At 38.2% G+C, this 21,740-nt stretch overlaps 1 protein-coding gene across 2 annotated transcripts in view; it reads right to left on the minus strand.

Moving 5' to 3' along the window:
* The window catches only part of cbl (Cbl proto-oncogene, E3 ubiquitin protein ligase), a 231,069-nt gene that overhangs the window by 185,070 nt on the left and 24,259 nt on the right, over positions 1-21,740 (minus strand). For both annotated transcript variants that reach the window (XM_048562034.2, XM_048562032.2), the window contains exon 2: positions 5,609-5,856. In XM_048562034.2, coding sequence (XP_048417991.1) covers positions 5,609-5,856 — 248 coding nt within the window. The remainder of the gene's footprint in view (positions 1-5,608; positions 5,857-21,740) is intronic.

The raw sequence follows: 21,740 nt of genomic DNA on the forward strand, positions 1-21,740 counted from the left end.
TGAGAAGAGCAAAACAGAAAAAGAAAACACAATAAATATTAAGATTCTGAGAATATAAAGGATGAGAGTTCATTAGAGTTCATGTGAACTCATGACAGAAAACACAGAATTTTGTCAGGAATGGAAAACCCTAGTTACAATGAAAGATTGGAGAAAATGGAACAGAGGAAGCTGTGGTGTGGTGACATTCAATTAAGATGTGAAAAAATTGAGAGTGCTTTGATGGAGTGAATATAGGGAACTATTTCTGTCAGCTAAGTCAATAACCAGGGACAAGGATTCAGAGTAATTGGTAAAAACACTAAAAGAGTCGAGAAGTAGCTTTTCAACTGGACGATGGTGTGGCTTGACATTCAGTTAGAACAGACGATGATGGCAGAAACATTCAATGCATTTTTTAAAAAAATTTAGAAAAACATGTAAGGTGCGTACAGGACTACAGACTAAGAGTTAGAATGGGGAACTAACTTTTCAAATGGCAGAAACACAAGGCTTAATTGGCCTCTTTCCGTGCAGAAGATAATTCTATAATTCAACATTGCTTCGAAATGGTTCAACAAGCACCTCTAAATACCTCAAACCAGAAGTGCATTAAGAAATGAGGTTTTCCAGAATATTCTCCCCTCCCCTCGGCATAAGTATCATAACCAAATCTAAATATATTTCCTCAAAATTCACACACACGTCCAACAGATGATACTGGGTCGTGGCCAGAGGGGGGCCCCTTGACCAGTTTCTCTTTTCTGTGCCAGTAGTAAATTATCACTAATTGCAGCACTCCTTATTGTGGCATAATTCAGAATAGCTAACTCAACATTGGTCAGTGATTGAACCTGGCTCAGTTATTCAGTGAATACACTTCCTGAAGTAATCTCAAAGTAAACTTGCTTGTTAAAGAAGTAGTTGCAACTGTGAGACGGAAAAGATTTCAGCCATTTCAACACTTTTTAAGCAACCCCCAACCCCATTCAAGGCTGTTTTCAAACCTACAGCACAGATGAGATTTTGTATGGTGTCTGAATGAATCTGCAGTAACAGAATGTACTGGTTACCCATGTTCCAATGAAGGAGCCATTCTAGAAAATATTAGCCCTAAGAATATTACTGCAAATTTTGTAACATTATACTTTGAATGAGAATAGCCTGGATTTAAAAGCAGCCCAAGGCACAGGATATTTCCCAAAAATGTGACTGCGCTCAAAAGATATTTATTAGTCATTGCCCATTTGAAAACTGTAAAACAACTGTTCATCCATGCTTAGCAGATCAGGATCATTAATTTTAAAATCAGATTACTTTCACTCCAAAAAGAGAACGAATCAAAAACTATATAAATCACTAAATGATGGCACTGATCATCAACACCTCATTGATTTAATTCATTACTGTGCCAAGTCATTGTGACAAGCTACCACTCTCAAACTTATGACTGTCACAATCTCTGTGCAGAGAAACTCTAATGCATTAAAAATGTCAATCATATTAAAGCCTCAAAAGAAATCATACTGTCAAGGCACTTTTGAAATTGAACTTCCTTCCTGCTCAACATGTAAACTTCAGTCACCCAAAGATTGTCTTCCTCTCCTAAAAAAAAGTGTCTACACAAACACTGATGAAATACAAGATCAGTAAAACGTAAAAATGTTCAAAAACACAACTTTCATTCCTGGTTTTGTCATCCATTCATTCCAGACACGAATAAAAAGAGATATAACACCATGGCAGCAACTTAAAAAAGTGTTCTATCACCTTCTAAAAACTAAAACATTCAAGGACTCCACCATTTAGGTATACAGATTACAATCTGAGTGAAATCACCAATCATAACACTGAGACCAATCTACTTTGTTTACCTATGTATTAATAATCGGTAATAATTTACCTAAAGTTTGAAAGGTTACTGAAATTTATGACCAAGTTTCCAACAATTCAAATAAGGTTTTGTTTATTGTAGCCACAATACATTTCGGGTTGCAGATAATGTCTGGGAGGGAGGGGAGACAAACAGTACCATAAATTAGGATGAAGACTGAAGAAACAAACGTAAACAAACTCAAGAGTTAAATACTGCAAAATTACACAACTTAACTGAATGGTTCAATTACCAGACTGAATCCTCAAACTACAAGCAATACTGTCTCTAGCTTTCCTTCAATAATTCTGACTTGGAAACTGAATTAACAAAAATACTGAGGAATATTTGCTTCTTTTTCAAAATTTGATATCAAAAACTCAGGGATTTGGCATCACCCCCAAGTTTGTGAAAAAAAAAACATTTTGATATGCTTGTTCGTGAGATTGCTGGTGCTAATAAAATGGCCAAAATATGCAAGTTGCAAACTTGTTATGGCTTTTTACAAGAAATACTTCCACATAAGGGAAGACTGGACCCAATACAAAAGATTCTTTTTCATGAGCTTACAGATTCATTAGAACATCCTGATAAAAAAAGGAAAAGGTGATATGAACAAAATGGGTTTCAACGTTATTCTCTCTTATCTTCCATTTACTTTTCATATACAATTTTAAAACTATTAAGTATTGCCACAGACACTACTTCATCTTATAGGAGGTTATTTTTATAAAATTGTGATGCGATACTATTATGAATTGGGCCAGGGACATAAAAAATATTCAAAATGTTTCACAATTTCAAATTTCCAAAGCGTTTTACACTGAAGAAAGTACTTTTTAAATGTAGATGCTTTTGGAATGCAGGAAAATCAGCAGCTAATTTACACAAAGCAAAATCCTACTATATGATAACAGGCACAATCTGCTTTTTGTAATGCTGCTTGAGGCGTTACTGTTAGCTAGAACACTAGTCCACTGTTCTTTTTCAAACTAGCAGCACGGGATCTTTTACATCACCTTAGAAGGTGGACTAGGTCTTGGGCTAACATCTCATTTGAAGGACAGTACTTGCCAAAGTGCAGCACTCATTCAGCACTGAGGTGAGCACAATGATCTAGGCTGATATTCAAGTTTTAGTATATAACTTGAGCCCACAACCTTTTAACTCAAGGGGCAACAGTGATACCAGCTGAACCGTGGTGAATGCTCCAATTCTTTTTTGGTTACCACAGTAATACAAGTCTGTCTTATCAAATCAGTACAATTATTCTACCTTAAAAATTCTACGTTTATAAAAGGACATTGACACTAACATGTTATACAATGGAGAAGTAGGAATGGGTTCAAACATCTTGTTGCAAATATATTCTAAATAAAAACCATTTCAAAATCTACATATAACCAGAACCTTTTACCACTTTCCCTCAGTGAAAGATTACACATAACGATATGACTTATATTACTTTTAGGTCAACAAAACACCAATACCATAGCAACAACTTGTGTTAGTGTACAGCATTTAATGTAGGAAAACATCTCAAGGCACTTTAACCAATTCTGTGCCAGCATTTCTTGGTCTAGGCTTTTGCTTATTTTAAGCTGTTGATCCTTCACCCTGAACCAAACAATTACATTCAAATAACCTAGGAGCCTTTCACATTAACGATACTCAGTGTGCCTCAGCAAACATCGGAGGACTGTGCTCACCTGCCAATCTGATTCTTAGGTATCACTTGTTATTTTGGGCTTGCACTCCGTGCTGTCCCCAAAATTCACAGTAGCTTTTGCAGCTTCAGAATGCTGTAGACAGAAGCACATTTAAGGATACCAGAAACTAAAGGATTAAAAGGTGCTATTACAATGAAATGGGAAAATGCAGGAATGAAGGACAGTTAGATATTCAGTTGGGGGAGGGAGGGTGAAGATAAAAGCTGCGAAATCACTTGCAGGTAGGATGAGAAAGGTCCAGAACAAAACAAGTGGGAGAGAGACTTCCTACATCAAGTGGAGAGATAAATGGGAAGAAGAATGCCACCTTAACTGGGTAGGAAGGATAGCATTCAACAGCTTGAAGTGGGAACACAGTGCAAGAGAGAGGGACACAACATCAATCTGAAATAGAAGGGAGGGTTGGAGCTGAAGAGAGCAAATGCACAAAGATACAAGTCCGCGTAGAAACTTGCTTTCACATGGCAGGATAATTATCGAGCCATAAGTTTTTTGGGAGCTGTGTGAGTCTTTAAGAGTTTGACTAATTTTAAGAGCTTGTTGTTAAGTTGGCTAAATAAATAAATTGTTTGAATATAAGACTCAGACTAGCCTCAGGATAACCAGACAATTCAGGAAAAAAAAATTCAAGACCACTGCCATCATTCCAAAGATAGCCAAGGTACAAGCTCCAAGTTTCAGCTCTACTCTAGGCGCCATTTTCCACTATTTTCTCAATTTTCATGCTAAAATCTAAAAGCAACCAAGTGTACTGAATCACATCATGCATCCAGTACACACTCAGTTGTTAACTAATCCGGTCAGATATGATTTTGAATTTATCACGTCCATCAAAATACAGTGAAAAGCTTGGTTTAGAAGTGGTACAAGCAGATCACAGCAATCAAAGGAAGTACAGATCAAAAACACTTAGAAGCATACAGGTTACATTATTTGAGGCTAGAGTCCACTCAACAGTCTGATAACAGCCAGAAAGAGCTGTTCCTGAACCTGCTGGTGCACATATTTCGGCTTGTGTACCTTCTGCCTGACGGAAGAGGTTGTAGGAGGTCATTACCAGAGTGCATTGGGTCTTTGATGATGATCATTGTCTTCCCACAGCAGCAAGCCATGAAAATAGAGTCCATGGAAGGTTGGCTTCCGTGATGGTCTAGGCTGTACACACCACCTTCTATAGTTTCTTACAGGCCTAGGCAAAGGAGTTGCCGTACCAGGCCATTGTGCACCTGAACAACATACTTTCAATAAAGCATCTGTAGAAGTTGGTGAGGGATCTTATGGACATTGTGCCTTCTTGACTGTCGCATTTACATGGGAAGTCCGAAGCAGGTCGGCAGTTATCGTCACTGAGGAATTTGATGCTGTTCACCCCCTCAACCACAGTTCCGTTGATGTAGATAGGGGTGTGTTCTCCTCCTTTCTTTCTGAAAGAAATTATCAGTTCTTTGGCTTTGCCAACGCCAACATTGAAAGATAAATTGTGACGCATTAATTGCAAAAAGAGGAGTGTTCAATCATTTGAAAATGTTATACTTTACCTATGTTAATTTGGTACCTTTGCATGGTGCTTTATACCAGAATTGCTGTATAATTAGGTAACGTAAAGGTGAATTCACCCTGGCCTTACCAGACCAAAGGGCTGCTTTTCCATTAAAGGAAGGAGAAACAACTGGTAGTTTAAACTGAGGATTGCCAAAACTCAGGTAAAGGGAGAGCCCGAGAAGAAGAGTCCTTCATGGCAACATCAGCTAGTGTATGAATTAAATCCATTCTGTTGATCTCACTACGCATCACAAACCAACTGTCCAGCCAACTGAGCTCCCCGACTCCCAATAGTTACGTATAAACAGTTAGACAGTGCAAATACTATATTTCTGGGTTACAAATTTTGTACACTGGCAAGTTACATATATAATATACTTGTGAATAGCTCTTAAAATACACTTTCAACTATGTTGTTTGTTATGCCATCACATCCGACCAGCAGCATTACGAAATTCAGAATAGAAACAAAATCAACTCTCACCTTGGCTGTGAGGTTTCCTCATACATTTTCTCTTTCCCTTCTTTGAAAAGGCTAATGGTCTGTTTTGTCTTCTTAAGCAGGTTCTCCATGAAGACTCTGAAATATTCATTCTCACCAAGGACTTCCATCTTTCCCTCATATCGAGTCAGGATCAGGCGCAGGTGCTGGTAAGTGTCAGGCAACAGATCCAGAATGTAGGGAGGGCTGTTCTTTAGCCCTACTTTGGGATTCTGACACAGTCTCACCACCTAAAGGGTAAAAACAAACGAAACACAAAATCGATCAATAAAGAATGAAAAGGGCAGACAAAAGAAAGTAAAATAGGCTCTGTCCTAACCAAATGAAAGAGGAGATCATTTTAAAAATGCACACCTTGCTCTATTATAATAGAATCAGGAGAGAAGGAAGGAGGTTTCAACCCATTAAGACAAGCTCATTTCTGAAGGAGGGTTACAGGACTTGAAATGTTAATTCTCTTTTTTCTCCACAGATGTTGCCAGAACTGCTAAATTTCTCCAACAATTTCTGTTCTTGTTTGTTTCTCACACCTATGTTTAGCTATTAACCAGTAGTCTCTTTTAGTTCAGGATAAGGTTGATACAACTCAAATTGCCACGGCAGTCACTGCTGCCTCAGAGGACGCAGCCCTCAAGTTCCTGGCCCCTACTTCAGGAAGCCCTGACGCATGCTCTCAGGTTACCGAACTGTTAATTGGTTCAAATTGTTCTTTCCTATTTATATTAAGACATCAGATTTAACTCACTTCTTTTATTCTCTTTTCACCAGAGTAAAGTCCAGTTTCTTACACCTAATGACTTGAAGTATTACATACTTTTCTTTCCTTCCTATAAAAGGAAGCACACAGTTGCATCTGAGATTCAGTGAACCGATTCCTGAATGAGGATTTGTCCTATGAGGAAACATTACTTCGAGAAAGCATGAGGTTCTTCAGATTTTGAGTACATTCTAGAAAAAGATCTAGACACTTTCAGGTTCATGGATAATGGATGTAAGTGGAATTTAAATAGGTCAGGCATGATCTTATTAAATGGTGAAGGATGTTCAAATGGCTGTATGCCCCATATCTACTACCATTTTTTATTTGATTCTTCCAAAAATATGAATCCCAAAAACGACAATGGCCCAACTATGTCCTAACCTATCATTCAAGTGAATCTAATTTCACACTGTCCAATCTGTATTATTTCTTGGATAATTACGCGACAAGAGTTTGCTTAATCCTATATCACCATAACCAGAGATCTACTATTGGTGTTAGATTGAAGCTGAGCAAGACTTCCCCAAAGGTACCAGAGGTCTATCAGGGGGTAAGGCTTTGCAGAGTGAATATGAGGGGTTAGGTTAAAAAAAAATTAAAAAGAACAGCCTCAAAAGCTTGTAATCTCCAGTCTACTTCTGGTGCCCTGTTCTAATAAGAGTAGGAATAATAAGGTAGGGCAGAAAATCAATGGCTAAAGAGGTGGTACAATGTGCAAGGATTCAGACTTTTGATTCATTAGTATCTCTTCTGGGCCAGAAAAGACCTGTTCAAAAGGAATAGATTTCAGCTGAACTCCAAAGGGATCAATACCCTGGCAAGAGAGATTTACTAGTTCTATTTTCGGAGCCATTAGCGCACATGTATGCGTCGTGCATGGAGCCTGGGGGTGGTGATGGAAATAGGGGTCCTGTCTAAGTAACGGAGAATGCAGAAAGACAGATGAGGATGGCTCGGAATCAGAAAAGAGCATGTTAATTAGAAAAAGCAGATGAAAGCACGAGTTAATTCTGGAGAAACAAACTGCATTTATATCAGGTAAGGCTGATGAACTCAGGGCATGTATGGAATATGGATTTGAACATCAAAGCTATTCCAGAAACTTGGCTGAAGGAAGGATAGGACTGGCAGCTCGATGTTTCTGGTTTTAGATGCAGTAGAACGGATAGAAAGGGAGGCAAGTGAGAAGGGGGGGTTGTGGCTTTCTTTAAGAAAAGCGTTACTACTGTAATTAGAGAGGATATTTCTCAGGGATTGTTCAGTGAAACTATATGGGTAGAAATTAGAAATAAGAAAGGGACAATCACCTTTATGGGATTGAAATATGGGGTTCCAATAGTCCAGGGCAAAATGTGTAGCAAATATGTACAGAGATCTCAGATATACGTAAGGATCATAGAGTTCTAATAGTACAAAACATTGATTGGGACTGCCATAGTTCTAAACAACTGGATGAGGAGGAATTTATTAAACTTGTTCAAGAAAACTTTCTTCAATATGTAAATGTTCCTACTGGAGAAGGAACAAAACTTGACCTTCTCTTGGGGAGTAAGGCAGCGCAAGTTACCGAAGTGTTAGTAGGAGAATACTTTGGGACTGATGGTCATAATTCTATTAGTTTAAAGCAATTATGGAATACAATGAGCCTTCCATGAAAGTTAAAGTTCTTAAAAACACAAAGCACCGGACAAACAGATCTGCAGGCATCTGTGGAAAGAGAAACAAAGTTAACATTGAGTCCAATTTGACTCCTTCAGATCTGAAGTGCATGTAAAATTATGCTGTTATGTTTTTTATGCTGTTGGGATGTAGAGAGATCTCTAACGGGAATCTAGAATTAGGAGCCACAGTTTGAAAATAAGGGGTCTCTCATTTAAAGACAGTGTATGAGGAGAAATGTCTTCTCTTAGTCTTTCAAATTCTGTTTCAGAGGGTGGAGGCAGCCATTGAATGTCTTCAGGATCAAGTTAGAAAGATTTTTGATCAACAAGGAAATAAAATGGTTATGGGGCACAGGCAGAGTTAAGGCCAGAACCAGCTCAGTCATGATCTGACTAAAGGGCAGAGTAATCTCAATGGAACAAAGGGCCTACTCCAACTCCCATTTATTAGGATGTACTGATCAGAAATAATTGTGATGTGGAGGTGCCGGTGTTGGACTGGGGTAGACAAAGTCAGAAGTCACAGAACACCAGGTTGTAAACCAACAGGTTTATTTGAAATCACAAGTCACTTCACCTGACAAAGGAGCAGAACTCCAAAAGTTTGTGATTTCAAATAAACTTATTTATCTATAAGTTGGTGTTGTGCAACTTCTGACTGAATTAATTGGTTTGCTGAATTATTGCGTCAATTTACACAGAATATTCACACACCAACACAGGAGCATGACTGACACCTATAAAAACTTTACTCTAGTACAGATCACCATCTTTAGATTTTAAAAAATTCCAAATAACTAACTGAACAACTTCTGTTTGAAAGAAAGACAAGTAGAAACAAACTTTAACCCTGGTTCCACCATTGGGGAAGTGGCTGACAGGACAAGCCACCAGATAAGAAAATGAGTCAAAGTTACACTTCCACTTTTTATACTTCCCTAGTTAGCAAAAGGGAAGTGAACACAACAGTGCAAATGAGTTACATTCTCAAACCACTTAAGTTTTAGAAAGCAGTACCGATAATATTTGCTATGAAAGATTTAAGTGACTAAAACAGAGACTATACCATAGAAATATATCAATTTCTCAAACTGCTTCCCTTCAATTATCTGTCTAAGCTAAGTAAAAAGATATGGAATTATAAAGGGCAGCTGGGATCAAAGCTATTGCTTATCTGGAGAAGAACGGCTAACTGACAATGGCTGGATCAAACCGTACATTGCAATGTCAAGAAAGCACTTCCCTATCTAAATCTTCCCCAATCTCTTAAAAATGTAAGCCTTAAAACCACCAAACTTAAAAGGAAGTCCATAAAAGGTCTGACGACTTTTCATTCATTCACAGGATGGCAGCATCACAGGCTGTTGCAGCATTTACTGCCCATCCTCAATTGCCTAGAGGATAGTTAGGAGTCAACTACATTAGGTCTGGAGTTATACATAGGCCAAACCAAATAAGGCAATCTGTGAACTAGATGAGTTTTATCAACAATACAACTCAATTCCAAGTTTTTACTGAATGCAAATTCCACCATCGTCCATGGAGAGACTCAAACCCTGGTCCCCAGAACTCTACTTAGGGCTCTGGATCAACAGTCTAGTGATAGTACCACTAGTGATAATTAATAGTCTAGTGACCTTTTAGGTCACCAAACCTGCTCTATAAGGCCACTCAGTGACACAGCTCTATACAGATTGACACAAAATGGTGCAGACCAGCTGAATACCACTAATTTTCAGCTAACTAATACATCATATACAGGATCCTGTTTTTCTCATTCCAAATGAGTTAATAAATATGCCAGTGTTACAGATCAATATACAGATGGAAGTACTAATGTACAAAACACAAAGCTCGCATGCAGGTACAGCAGGTAGTCAGGAAGGGTAATGGAATATTGTTCCTTATTTCGAGGGGGTTGGAGTATAAGAATAGGGAATTCTTACCACAACTGTACAAGGAACTTGTTGAGGCCATATCTGGAGTACTGTAAGTTGTTTTGGTCCCTTATTTAAGGAATGCTTTCATTTTAATGGAGGCAACTCACAGAAGATTCACTGGGATGATCCTCAGTATGGAGGGATTGTCTTATGATCAAAGGTTAAACTGGTTGGGATCCTACTCACTGGAGTTTAGAAGGATGAAAAGCGATCTCACTGAAATATATAGAATTCTTAAGGGGTAATTGCTGAGATGATGTTTTTGCTCATGGGAGAATCTAGGTCCAAAGAATATAGTTTCAGAATAAAGGGACACCAATTTAAGTCTGCGATGGAGAGGCAGTTCTTCTCTCTTGGGGTGGAGTGTCTTTGGAATCCTTGCCATAGAGAGCTGTGGGGAAAAATCCTTGCATACATTTGAACCAGAGATAGATTTTTTGATCAGTAGGGGAATTAATAGTTATGGGAAAGGGTAAAAAAAGTAAACATGAGGAATGTTGGTGGAGCCATTATTTACTAAATCGCAGAGCAGGTTCAAGGAGCCAAACAATCTAATCTTGTCCCTACTTCATAAGGCCTATTAATTAAAACAATGGAACTACTGGAAAATAATTACCAATGCACTCTTGATATTAATTGAACTCGAATGATATACAAAAATCAACATATATAGAAACGAACCAAAAAATTGGAGTTAAACCACAAGCCTTTATAACCAATAATCTTGTCCTTTTCGAAAAAGAGAACGGATTGTTGGTTAATCATGAGGAGTTTCATAATCTCAAACCTATTCCAAATTCACTCAAAAACGAGAGCCTAGTTAACACTTACTTACCAATCTGCAGTTTCAGCAGCTTTGGAACCAGATGGTGAAACTTGAATTCAATAAAAGTTTGGTCATAAGAAGTTGGCCTAATAGCAACCACATAACCTCCTTTTCTCGCTATATAAAAAAAACACTTGGATCGCCAATGTCCTTTAGGAAAGAAAATCTGCCATCCTCACCTGGTTTGACCCACAAGTGACTCAAGACCTACAGTGTTGTGGCTGAATTCTAACTGCCCTCTGAACAACTAGAAATGCACAATAAATGCTGGCCCAACCAGGTGAATGAGAAGTAAAAGCTGAACAGATGGAAGTGATCTAGTGCCTCTAGCATATCCAGGACTTTGTGGGAAGTTGTGAAAGGAAATTGTGGGGCCCTTTGCAGAAATATTTGTATCATCTATGAATATGAGTGAGGTGCCAAATGACTAGAGAGTGGCTAGTGTTGTGACTTTGTTTCAGAAGGGACGTAAGGAGAAGCCTGGGAACTATGGACCTCTAACTTCAGTGATGGGTAAGTTGTTGGATGTGATTTTGAAGAATAGGAAGCGTGTGTATTAGGAAAGGCATGTAGTGATTAAGAATAGTCAGCATGGTTTTGTGCAAGGGAAATAATGTGTCACAAACTTAGGGTTAATTGAGGAAGTAACCAAAAAGATTGATGAGGTTAGAGTGTTAGACATTGTTTACTTGGACTTTAGTAAAGCCTTTGACAAAACTCCACCTGGTAGGCCAATCAGTAAAGTTAGATCACATGGGATTCTGGGTGAGTTTGCTAATTGAATACAAAATTGCCTTAAAGGCAGGAGACAGAGGAGGGTTGTTTTTCAGACTGGGGCCTGTGACCCGCAATGTTCCAAAGGAATCTGTACCAAGTCCACTTTTGTCTGTCATTTATATAAATGATTTAGATGAAAACACAAAGCATTGTTAGTAAGTTTTCCCATGACACCAAGATTGATGGTATGGTGCACTGTGATCAAGGTTATCTAAGATTACAAAGAGATCTGGATCAATTGGGTCAATGGCCTGAAGACAAATGAGAGGTATTGCCTTTGTTTTACCAAAATGTAAATAGGGCCTTGTGTAATGTCATAAAACAGATCTAGGGGTTCAGGTACATAATTCATTGAAATTTGTGTAACAGGTGGACAGGATGGTTAAGAGGCATTTAGCACACTTGCCTTCATTGTTCAGCCACTTTACTATCGGAGTTGGGACGTTATGTTGAGATTGACAGGACACTGATGATGCCTCTTCTGGAGTACTGTGTCCATTTCTGGTCTTCCTATTATAGGAAGAATATTATTAAGCTGGAGAAGATTCAGAAGAGATTTACCAGGATATTGGAGCATTTCAGTTATAAGGAGAGACTGGATAGGCTGGGATTTATTTCACTGGAGCAGAGGTTGAGGGTGACCTTGTGGAGGCTTACAAAATCATGAAGGATATTGATACAGTGAATGGCAGGGGGCTTTTCCCTAGAGTGGGGGATTTCAAGACGTGGGGTGGGGTGGGGGGGGGGGGGGGGGAGGCATATTTTTAAGGTGAGAGGGAAAGATTAAAAACAAGACAAGAAAAGCAACTTTTTTTGCAAAACAGAGTTGTTCATGCGTGGAATGAACTTCCAGAGGAAGTAGTTGGTGTGGATATCGTTATAACATTTTAGCTAAGTACACGCACAAGAAATGTTTGAAGGGAAAAGGACCAAGCGCAGGCAAGTGGGGCTAGTTTAGTTTGAGATTATGGCGGCAAGGACTGGTCGGGCCAATGAGTCTGTTTCTGTATTGTTTAACTGTTTGACTCTAAAATTGTTATTTTTGGTCTTTCTGTAGTCAAATTTACTACCTCAAACAAAACCTAATTAAAATATTTATCCAGAATACTGACTTAATATAAGTTATTTTGCCACAAGTGAAAAATTTAAAATATACAAAATGTCATCCAGTTCTCAAGACATACACGCACACCTTCAGACAAACAAATTTACTTTTTGATATTAAAGCAAAACAGGCAAAATTTGGCTAGTCTTCCTTTAAAGCTCCACTACTGAACTATTGGCTGTTTCTGCCAAAACAACATTTTCCAGCAGTATCTCTTGATATCTTTAATTTATAGAAATCTCTGTTTTGAATATATTCAATGACAGCCTCACACAGGAGGCCACCAAGTTCATGATGCCAGTGTTAGCTCTTTCTAATTACTCCATTAGCCCTACAGGCTTCCCTTATTCTTTTGAAAAATTTATCTAATTCCTTTTTGAAAACTGATGAACTGAAAATTTCAAGATGTCTCAGAGACAACTTAAATTCAAGATGACTACACGAAAAGCTTTAAAGTTACAGAATCACACAGGAAAAAGGGTGAAACCTTCCAAAGACAAAACAGGTCTTAGCCCTAATAGTATCAGCTGACAGCATGGTGTCACAACCCTACAAGTGATTTATTAACAGGTCATCTCTGCCTTCACTTTCTAATTAAGGAAGGCAGAGGGACTCCCAACTAAGAAGGTTAACTGGATCCAAAACAGTGGAAGGCAAGGAGACATAACAAGAGAGTAACAAAGGAAACCACAGGGATGCCTCAAAGCTCGGATTTCTGAAAATTAACAAATAACCACAGATACAGGTCAAACTCCTCCCCTGGATGAAGCTGTCGCCCCATGACCTGACAGTTCTGGAACAAGTAGATTTGACAGTAGGCTCTATAGCCTGTTACCAGGAGACTTTATCCAGTACCTGAACAGTTTCAGCTTTGAAGTGAATTCCAAAATGCAAAATTAATGGCTCTTTATTGGAATGCACTTTCCATAGTATTCAGAAGAAAATAAGTGAACTAATGGCATAAATAAAAGTTAATGAAGTATGAATTTATAGCCAGTACAGAGAAATGGATACAGGGAGTCAAAGCTGTGCACTAAATATTCAGGGGTATATTAATTTTCAAAAGGACAGACAGGGAGTAGAGTACGAGGAGCAAGATAATAATTTGCTGACCATTATAGCACTGTGTCAAATTTAAAGCGATCATTACACAGGTGTTCAATAATTTTTATGAACTTCAGTATAAAGGATTGTGGTCACCTGGCTGCCATTTTTTTTTAAGAACAAAAGCAATAAAAGGATAGCACGTTCAATGAGTGAATAAAAAAGGTGTATGATTTTTAAAACAAGGAATTGCTTGGTAATCATCTCTTTAGATATCTTCACATTGAATGATGACTCCCTGCCTGGGTTTACAACCATCTGTTTACAGTAGTTTGTGACCAGCCTGACAAAGGGAAGGAGCTCCCAGTTCAGATCTTTTTCTAAAACCCTGACTATCCTCGTAAAGAGCACCTGGAAGACTTCTTGATGTGGCGTTCCCTGAGCAACCCAAGTCTGCCAGGATCCAAGAGGTAACTGTCTGTTTAGTATCACGCATCTACTGCATATGCCATAATGTCAGAACAACAGCTATGTGTCTCAGACTTGATTCTTTCACCTTCAAGAATTAAGACATACTGCTCAAAAATATTCCTTTTAAATCTCTGAAGCAAATCTCTGAAGAAACATTTTTCTCTGCTGTTACTCAGTCTCTCTCTCTCTCTCTCTTTTGGGTTATTTGGAGGGGTAAACGGTATTTAAAATAAAAATATGGCACTAGAATGAAAACACACATAATTTGCCAACTTGTATTTCCTTTGTGCTTTTTCTTGGCCAGCCTTCCATTCATTCTTGCCTCTGCCAAACTCGCCAATAGACAGTCACCTCCAGAGGTCACAGCTAACAACAACTGTCTCCTAGTTCTCAGGAGAGTATGACAAAATGAAGTGTAGTCATAACTTTTTTTACTTCATCAGGCGTAGCTATCTCTAGCAATGCCAGCATTTATTACCCATTCCTAATTACCCAGAACAGAGTGGGCTTACTAGGCTATTTCAGAGGGCAGCTAAGAATCATTGCTGCGAATCAGGAGTCGCATGTAGGCCAGATCAGGTAAGGATGAGACCTGAGCCTAAAGAACATTCATCAACCGGAAGGGTTTTACAGCAACTGACAATGATTACATGGTCACCATTCAGCTAGCTTTCAATTTCAGAATTTTTAAAATTTTAAATGTCACCATCTGTCATGGTGGTATTCAAAAAAGTCAAGTTACAACAAATACAGCCTAGCCTTCTAAGTTATTAGTCCATGGACAATACCATTACAGCAAAGCATCCAACATGAACCAAGTCAGAATCAGAAATGCATTTAAATGGAAATCTCCAAAATCAGTCCATCTTCCAGCAAAGATTGCACTATGATCTCCATCATGGACAGGTCAAAAGAGGGTGCTCCATAGCCACCCTAACAGGGAACAAGACACCATACTAATCTGATCCACACTAGCTGTCCTACCAAATAGCGAACCAAGGAATTAGAGTTACTGGGGCATCATGAAATGATACATGTATGTTGTGGCCAGGAGCTGTGGATAGTGATGCCACTGCCTCCATATTCTTTCCATCACATAACTAACCAGGAATTCCTCTTTACTTGTAAAGCCTCAAATATCAAATGATGAAATAGTCTGAATCATTCCACTACTGTCAAATGTATCGGAAAACATATTTCATCTTTGAGCATAAATACTACTGCTTCAATTCTACACATACATCCATCTCCTCAAAGAACTAACCATCATAATCATCAATAATCCTCAATCTCTTGGAACATTTCCAACTCCAACACTGGTTCAATTTTCAACATGGTTCTTCGTGCTATTTGCAGCAGTTGAATAGGAAGACAACTTTTAAAAAAAAAAATCACAACAGTAGTAACTTGATGCAAGTACAAAATTGTTTCATGAACTTCACTCCGCAATCCCCAAATTCTAGGTGTTATCATCCAAGGTAACACTGGAAATCTCAATTCCTGGAGTGATTCTTGTATGATATACCATAACACTGTTTTCATTGACTTGTGAGATGTGGGCATCACTGACTGGCCAATATTTATTCCCAAACACTGGTTGCCTTTCAGAAGGTGGTTACAAGCTGTAGTTTGCAGTTTGGTTACTATGATAACTTGAATACATTCACACAAGGCTGTTAATATTCTTTTAAAAAATGCAGAACACAAAATAACAAAAAAAACTATGTAAAATAATTTGAAAAATTCTCAACACTGTCCATAAAACAAAGCTTCATTTCTTTTCCCCTCCAGCAATACCCTTTACAGTCACTCAAAGCACATCAAGTAATATTCCCAATTTAAACTTGAGGATTTTTTTTACTCCAATAATTCTTTCCAGCCCTCCTTCATGGACTGCTAAACAGCTTTACAACTTCTTTCAGTGTTATAGCCTAGGAACATCTTTCCAATTCTGAGGGCCTGAATTCCTTATCACTTCAGACAGCCAGGACTTCAACATAAACTCATTCAGTTTGGAGACTTCATAAACTATATTTCCTTCTGCTGATGAAATTGTTCTTCTGATCTACTAGTGGCTCCTCACCATTTGTTTTTATTCACATAATAAAACTCAACATAGTAAAAACACTCAACTCCACAAGTACCTTACTAGGCACTTAAGTCACCTTTCTTGAAAATAATGTATTTAGTTCATGTTTCAAATCACTGATCTGTTTAAAAATGTTACTTGAACAGAACTGAAACAGATATTTTACGTGCCCTTTAAAATTCAAATTCCCAAACCACCCTTTTATACATTTTTAATGCGCTGGATTTTTAAATTTCAAAATTCCCAAAATTAAGGATTTAATCTGTTTTAGATTCTTGGGCTCCAATTCTACCATCAGAATTAATGCAAATTCCAGTAATTCCCTCTTCTCAAAAATCTAAACTAAACCTTTTGGCTGAAGCTTCTGTGGTGGAACAGAGAGATGCCATGAATCCACCTCAAAATAGCCAAGCACCAAAAACAGTTTTGTCCCCTTAGTACAAAGGATGCTAGGTCATGGAGTTTTGCATTCTAGGCTACAGTGGTGGATTAATACCAATAGTTAACGTTTAGCTTGGGCATTGATAATCCAGTATCTGATCTTTGAAAAATAATCTTCAGAGTCAAACCTATGTATATCTTGCTTACCAGGGATAGCGCATCAGATTAATAAATTGTATTTTGCTCATAAAATATTAACAAGTTCACTTGAACAGCTACTTCTTTTGGTTACAGAATGTTCCAGTTAATTACAGCTCTGGGGTCTGATAATCCAGACAAACAATTAAAAGCTTCGTGAGTATAAATTGCAAGTTTTGAACTTCTGTCACTATGGTAGACTGTATGGGTTAAGCATGTTTTTTTAAAAATCATATTGGTTTTCAGCACGATGTAAAAAAGTTCTTTTACATATTTTAACTAATTCAAATGATTCAAGTTTCAGAAGCACCACACAATGTAACTTGAGCCTCTAACACTACGCAAAGTTTGTAAGATATACTTCATTGGTTTTCCTTTAGATGCCAAGTGACTGAGTGAATACAGCCAGTTTACAAACTACAATCTAACAGCAGCCTATAATCACTCTCAGGCACTCAGCTGACTGGAAGTTTTCCACGTTCAGCAAGCTTTACGTTGCAATGTTTTGATAATTAAAAAGGTTCCTCATTCTTTTCAAAATTTGGGATAATACAACTTTGTATTAAATTTAACCAAGATTGGATGGGGATGAAGATTTTCTCTCATTTTCAATGGTAGAAAAGGTTTCAGAAGTATTATTCGGACACATTTTGGCACTCTACATGGCAAAAATCACTTTGAAGTGCTTAATCACATCTAATATTGAGGAGAAAGCCAAAAAAATACTGAAGGAGCCTTACACAGATCAAAGTAAGTTGAATTATTAAGTCAAGACTCAGCCTATAGTATTTCTGAACTAACAACACATTTATTGACCCAAAAAATGAAAAACATTATTTTATTCAAATCGCAGACACAGCTAATTCTCAATCTATTTTATGGAAGATTATTTTCTGCAGAAGTGATGAGGTAAGGAATATAGAACAATTGCAAACTGCTTATAGATTTCCATTCACTCCTCATTCCTCACATAAGCCTCGGAATGACTTCCCACATGTACAGCGAAAAAAACTTTAGGCAAAAACTTGTTAGCTGAAAAATAATGAGGGAAAATGGGTTGTTATGCACTTTGGAAGGATGAATAGAACATAGAACATAGAAAAATACAGCACAGTACAGGCCCTTCGGCCCACCATGTTGTGCCGTAGAATAATCCTAATCCAAAAATAAAATAACCTAACCTTCATTCCCCTCAATTCACTGCTGTCCATGTGCATGTCCAGCAGTCGCTTAAATGTCACTAATGACTCCGCTTCCACGACTACCACTGGCAAACTATTCCATGCTCTCAACTCTGGGTGAAGAACCTCCCTCTGACGTCTCCTCTATACCTTCCTCCTAACATCTTAAAACTATGACCCCTCCTGGGGAAAAGTCTCTGGCTATCGACTCTATCCATGCCTCTCATTACCTTGTACACCTCGATCAGGTAACCTCTCTTCCTCCTTCTCTCCAGAGAGAAAAGTACAAGCTCAGTCAACCTCTCCTCGTAAGGCAAGCCCTCCAGTCCAGGCAGCATCCTGGTTAACCTCCTTTGCACCCTCTCCAAAGCCTCCACATCTTTCCTATAATAGGGCGAACAGAACTGGACACAATATTCCAAGTGTGGTCTCACCAGGGTTTTGTAGAGCTGCAGCATAACCTCGCAGCTCTTCAACTCGATAGAGGAGCTAAATATTATTTAAATGAATAAAAAGACTGCAGAAAGCTATAGCAGAGTTTTTGGCACTCTCACGCATAAATCGCAAAAACATAGCATACAAGTTCAGTAGGTCACAAGATGTCAATTGGAATGTTGGACTTTCTTTAATTAAAATAATAGTATAAAAGTGAAAATTCTACTAAAACTGTACATGGCACTAATCAGACCTCACCTGGAACTCTGTGAAAGATTTGGGTCTCCTTATTGATTATTAGAGGCAGTCCAAAGAAAGTTCAGACTGGGTTGGTCCCACATATAAAAGAATTAAGTTCTAAATCAAGGGTGAGCAGGTGTTATCCAGACTCATTAAACTTTAGAAGAATGACAGGCAACATTACTGAAACACAGGATTTTTAGGAGGGTGTTTGACGAGGTAGATGCAAAGAGGCTGTTTCTCTTGCAGGAGTTTAGGACCAGCAGGCATAGGGTAAGGGGTCACCCAAAAATGAAGGGGAAATTCTTCTCTCACAAATGTAGCAAGTGTGTGGAATTCCATACCACAAAGAGCTGGTCTTTAATTATATTCAAGACTGCAACAGACAGATTTTGAATCAGTTAGTACAATGGAGAAAAGCAGGAAAGAGAAGTTGAGGATTGTTGGATCAGCCATAATCTCATTGAATGACAGAGTAGACTCAAATAGGCTAAATGGCCTCCCACTGCTCCTATATTTTATGATGTAAAAAGTAATAACAAATACTTTTGAAGGTGTACTCGAAACCTTTGACAATAACCTCAGATCAAAAATAAACTCAAACAGCAAGATTTAGTAGAAGAATCCAACAAACAATCATCTGTGGATTTCCCTAGTTATAAGATTTACACATTTGTTGGAAAATGCAACTCTGGTGGTTTAAAGTCAAAATTTAAATGAATAGAATTGTTGTTGGAATTACTGATGAATTTGTCAGATTTATTCGATTTATTCATCAAAAGATTATTGCAATCCAGAAAAAGGAAGACAGTGAAAAGCAAAAGTGCAGAAACAGCAAACATCAATTCTAAAAAAGGGGGGAAAAAAATGAACCTTGGCATAGGAGATCAGGAGAATCCACGTACTTTTTAAAAGATACAACAACATACACAACATGTCAGAAACCAATTTAACACACAAGACAGGCACCAGACAATAAAAGTCCTCATCAGTGCTCTGAAATGAAAAATCCCTCAGAGGCAGACAGTGCCCAGTTATTACCTGCCACAGAATAGGTCACTTTCAGAAAGTGTGCAGAAGTAAAAGAAACAATTACAGAAAAACAAGAATCCAAACAGCTACCCAGATGAAGAGGTTAATGATATAGAACAGTCTACAATGGAAGAAAACCCAAATAAAAGTGATCTTACAGGCAACTGAATCAAGGCCTAGCTTTTTGGCAAGGGGTTATTTATGCTACTGGCCACCTCATGAATTTCAAGCCAGACACCAAGGCAAGCATCACTATATTACCAGTGAATGAAAGAAGGCTGCAAAAAAAAAACAAAGGCAACAACAATGCAAATACATGGCATTGCAATAAGTTTAAAGATTAAAGCAACGCTCCAACATTTGGGATGCCAAATAGTCAAAAACTTGTATGTGCTTCATAATCAAGAATTCTCACATAAGCAAGATTGTGAATCTAGCCCTCAAAAAAATCAAAGGGTTAATTCGCCAAAGCTAATAGCTCCTTTGAACTGGAATGCCCTAAATTATTTAATGGTTTAAGGAAGCTCAATTCTGAGTACAGCACTACACTGCGAAAATATGAACCATTATGTCACTACACACACAGGAAGATTCTGTGTCTTTTAAATAACGGTGGTTGAGATAACCAGATAGAGGATCATGTTCCAGGTTATAAAGTCAATCAAGCAGAGCTCAGGCATGAATTCTGGCTTTATACAATTCAGTGATGAGAGATAGCCACGTTACCCAAATTATCCAAAAGCAGAGTTTTCACAAAACTCGACACAAACAGAAGATTCTGGAAGTGTCATCAGGTGAGCAATTAAGATAGTTTATCACATTCAAACACCATTTGACAGCTTTTTCTTCAACAGACCAACATCTGGAATCATCTCAGCCCAAAAGTATTTCAACAGGCCAGTTTTAAATTTTATCAGTCTTTAAAGGTGTCAAATGCTGCATGGATAACATAAAGGGAAAACAGTCAAGGAGAATGACCACAGAGTCCAGACAAACCTAAAGCAGTTACAAGAAAGGTTCACCCTTCACCAAGAGTGTGAATTTTCAAAACAGCCTACTGACTCGAGTCACATTGTTCACTTTGTCAATGGCAATGGCATTAAGGAGGCTCACACACCAAAGTTAGTTCATGACCTCCAAATATTTTTAGCGATGGCACATTTGTTGGCGAAAACCTTATTTCACTAGGGAATTACCACATAACCACTGAGATAAGTCGAAAAAGATGCAGTAATTTCAATCCTGCATCAAGAGGATGTTTTTCAGAGAAACAAGGACATTTTAACATTCATAGATGTCCCAACTCACCACAATGCACTACTCCAACCTTCAAAGCAGCTTATGCTTCAGCACAGGCTCAGCAGTGCTCTCCCAGGAGCAATCAGATAACTGTCATAAGCCCATCTCTATACATTATGGGCTTAATCAGACAGAGAAATACAAAATGCTGAAATTGAGAAGGAGGCGCTCTCCATTCCAATCAACTCAACCAAGAATGTCTCAGTCGGCATTGTGTCAGAGGTTTGTGACAGATACATATTTTGCAGTAATGGATAGCCATGCCAAGCAACATCTTAGCCTTCACATGTTGTCAGAAATAATTCAAGGAAATAAGGTAAGACATTATTGGAAATGAAAAGTCTGTGCCCACACATTTCCACGGTCTAGGGATAGTCCAAGAAACTACAGTCCAGTGATTCTCACATCAGTGGTTGGGAAGCTATTGGAGAGAACTCTTAAGGATAGTGTTTACGTGCATTTGGAAAAATATGGTGTAATTAAGGACAGCTTTATGTGGAGCAGGTCATGCCTTATTAATTTGATTGACTTTTTTTGAGGCGGTAACAAAGGTGATCAATGAGGGTAGAGCAGTGGATGTTATCTACATGGATTTAATTAAGGCTTTTGAGAAGGTCCCTCATGGTAGGGTCATCTGGAAGATTAAGATGTATGGAATCCAGAGTGGATTGGCTG

The sequence above is a fragment of the Stegostoma tigrinum genome, chromosome 32, assembly GCF_030684315.1.
Source record: "Stegostoma tigrinum isolate sSteTig4 chromosome 32, sSteTig4.hap1, whole genome shotgun sequence".
NCBI lineage: Eukaryota > Metazoa > Chordata > Chondrichthyes > Orectolobiformes > Stegostomatidae > Stegostoma > Stegostoma tigrinum.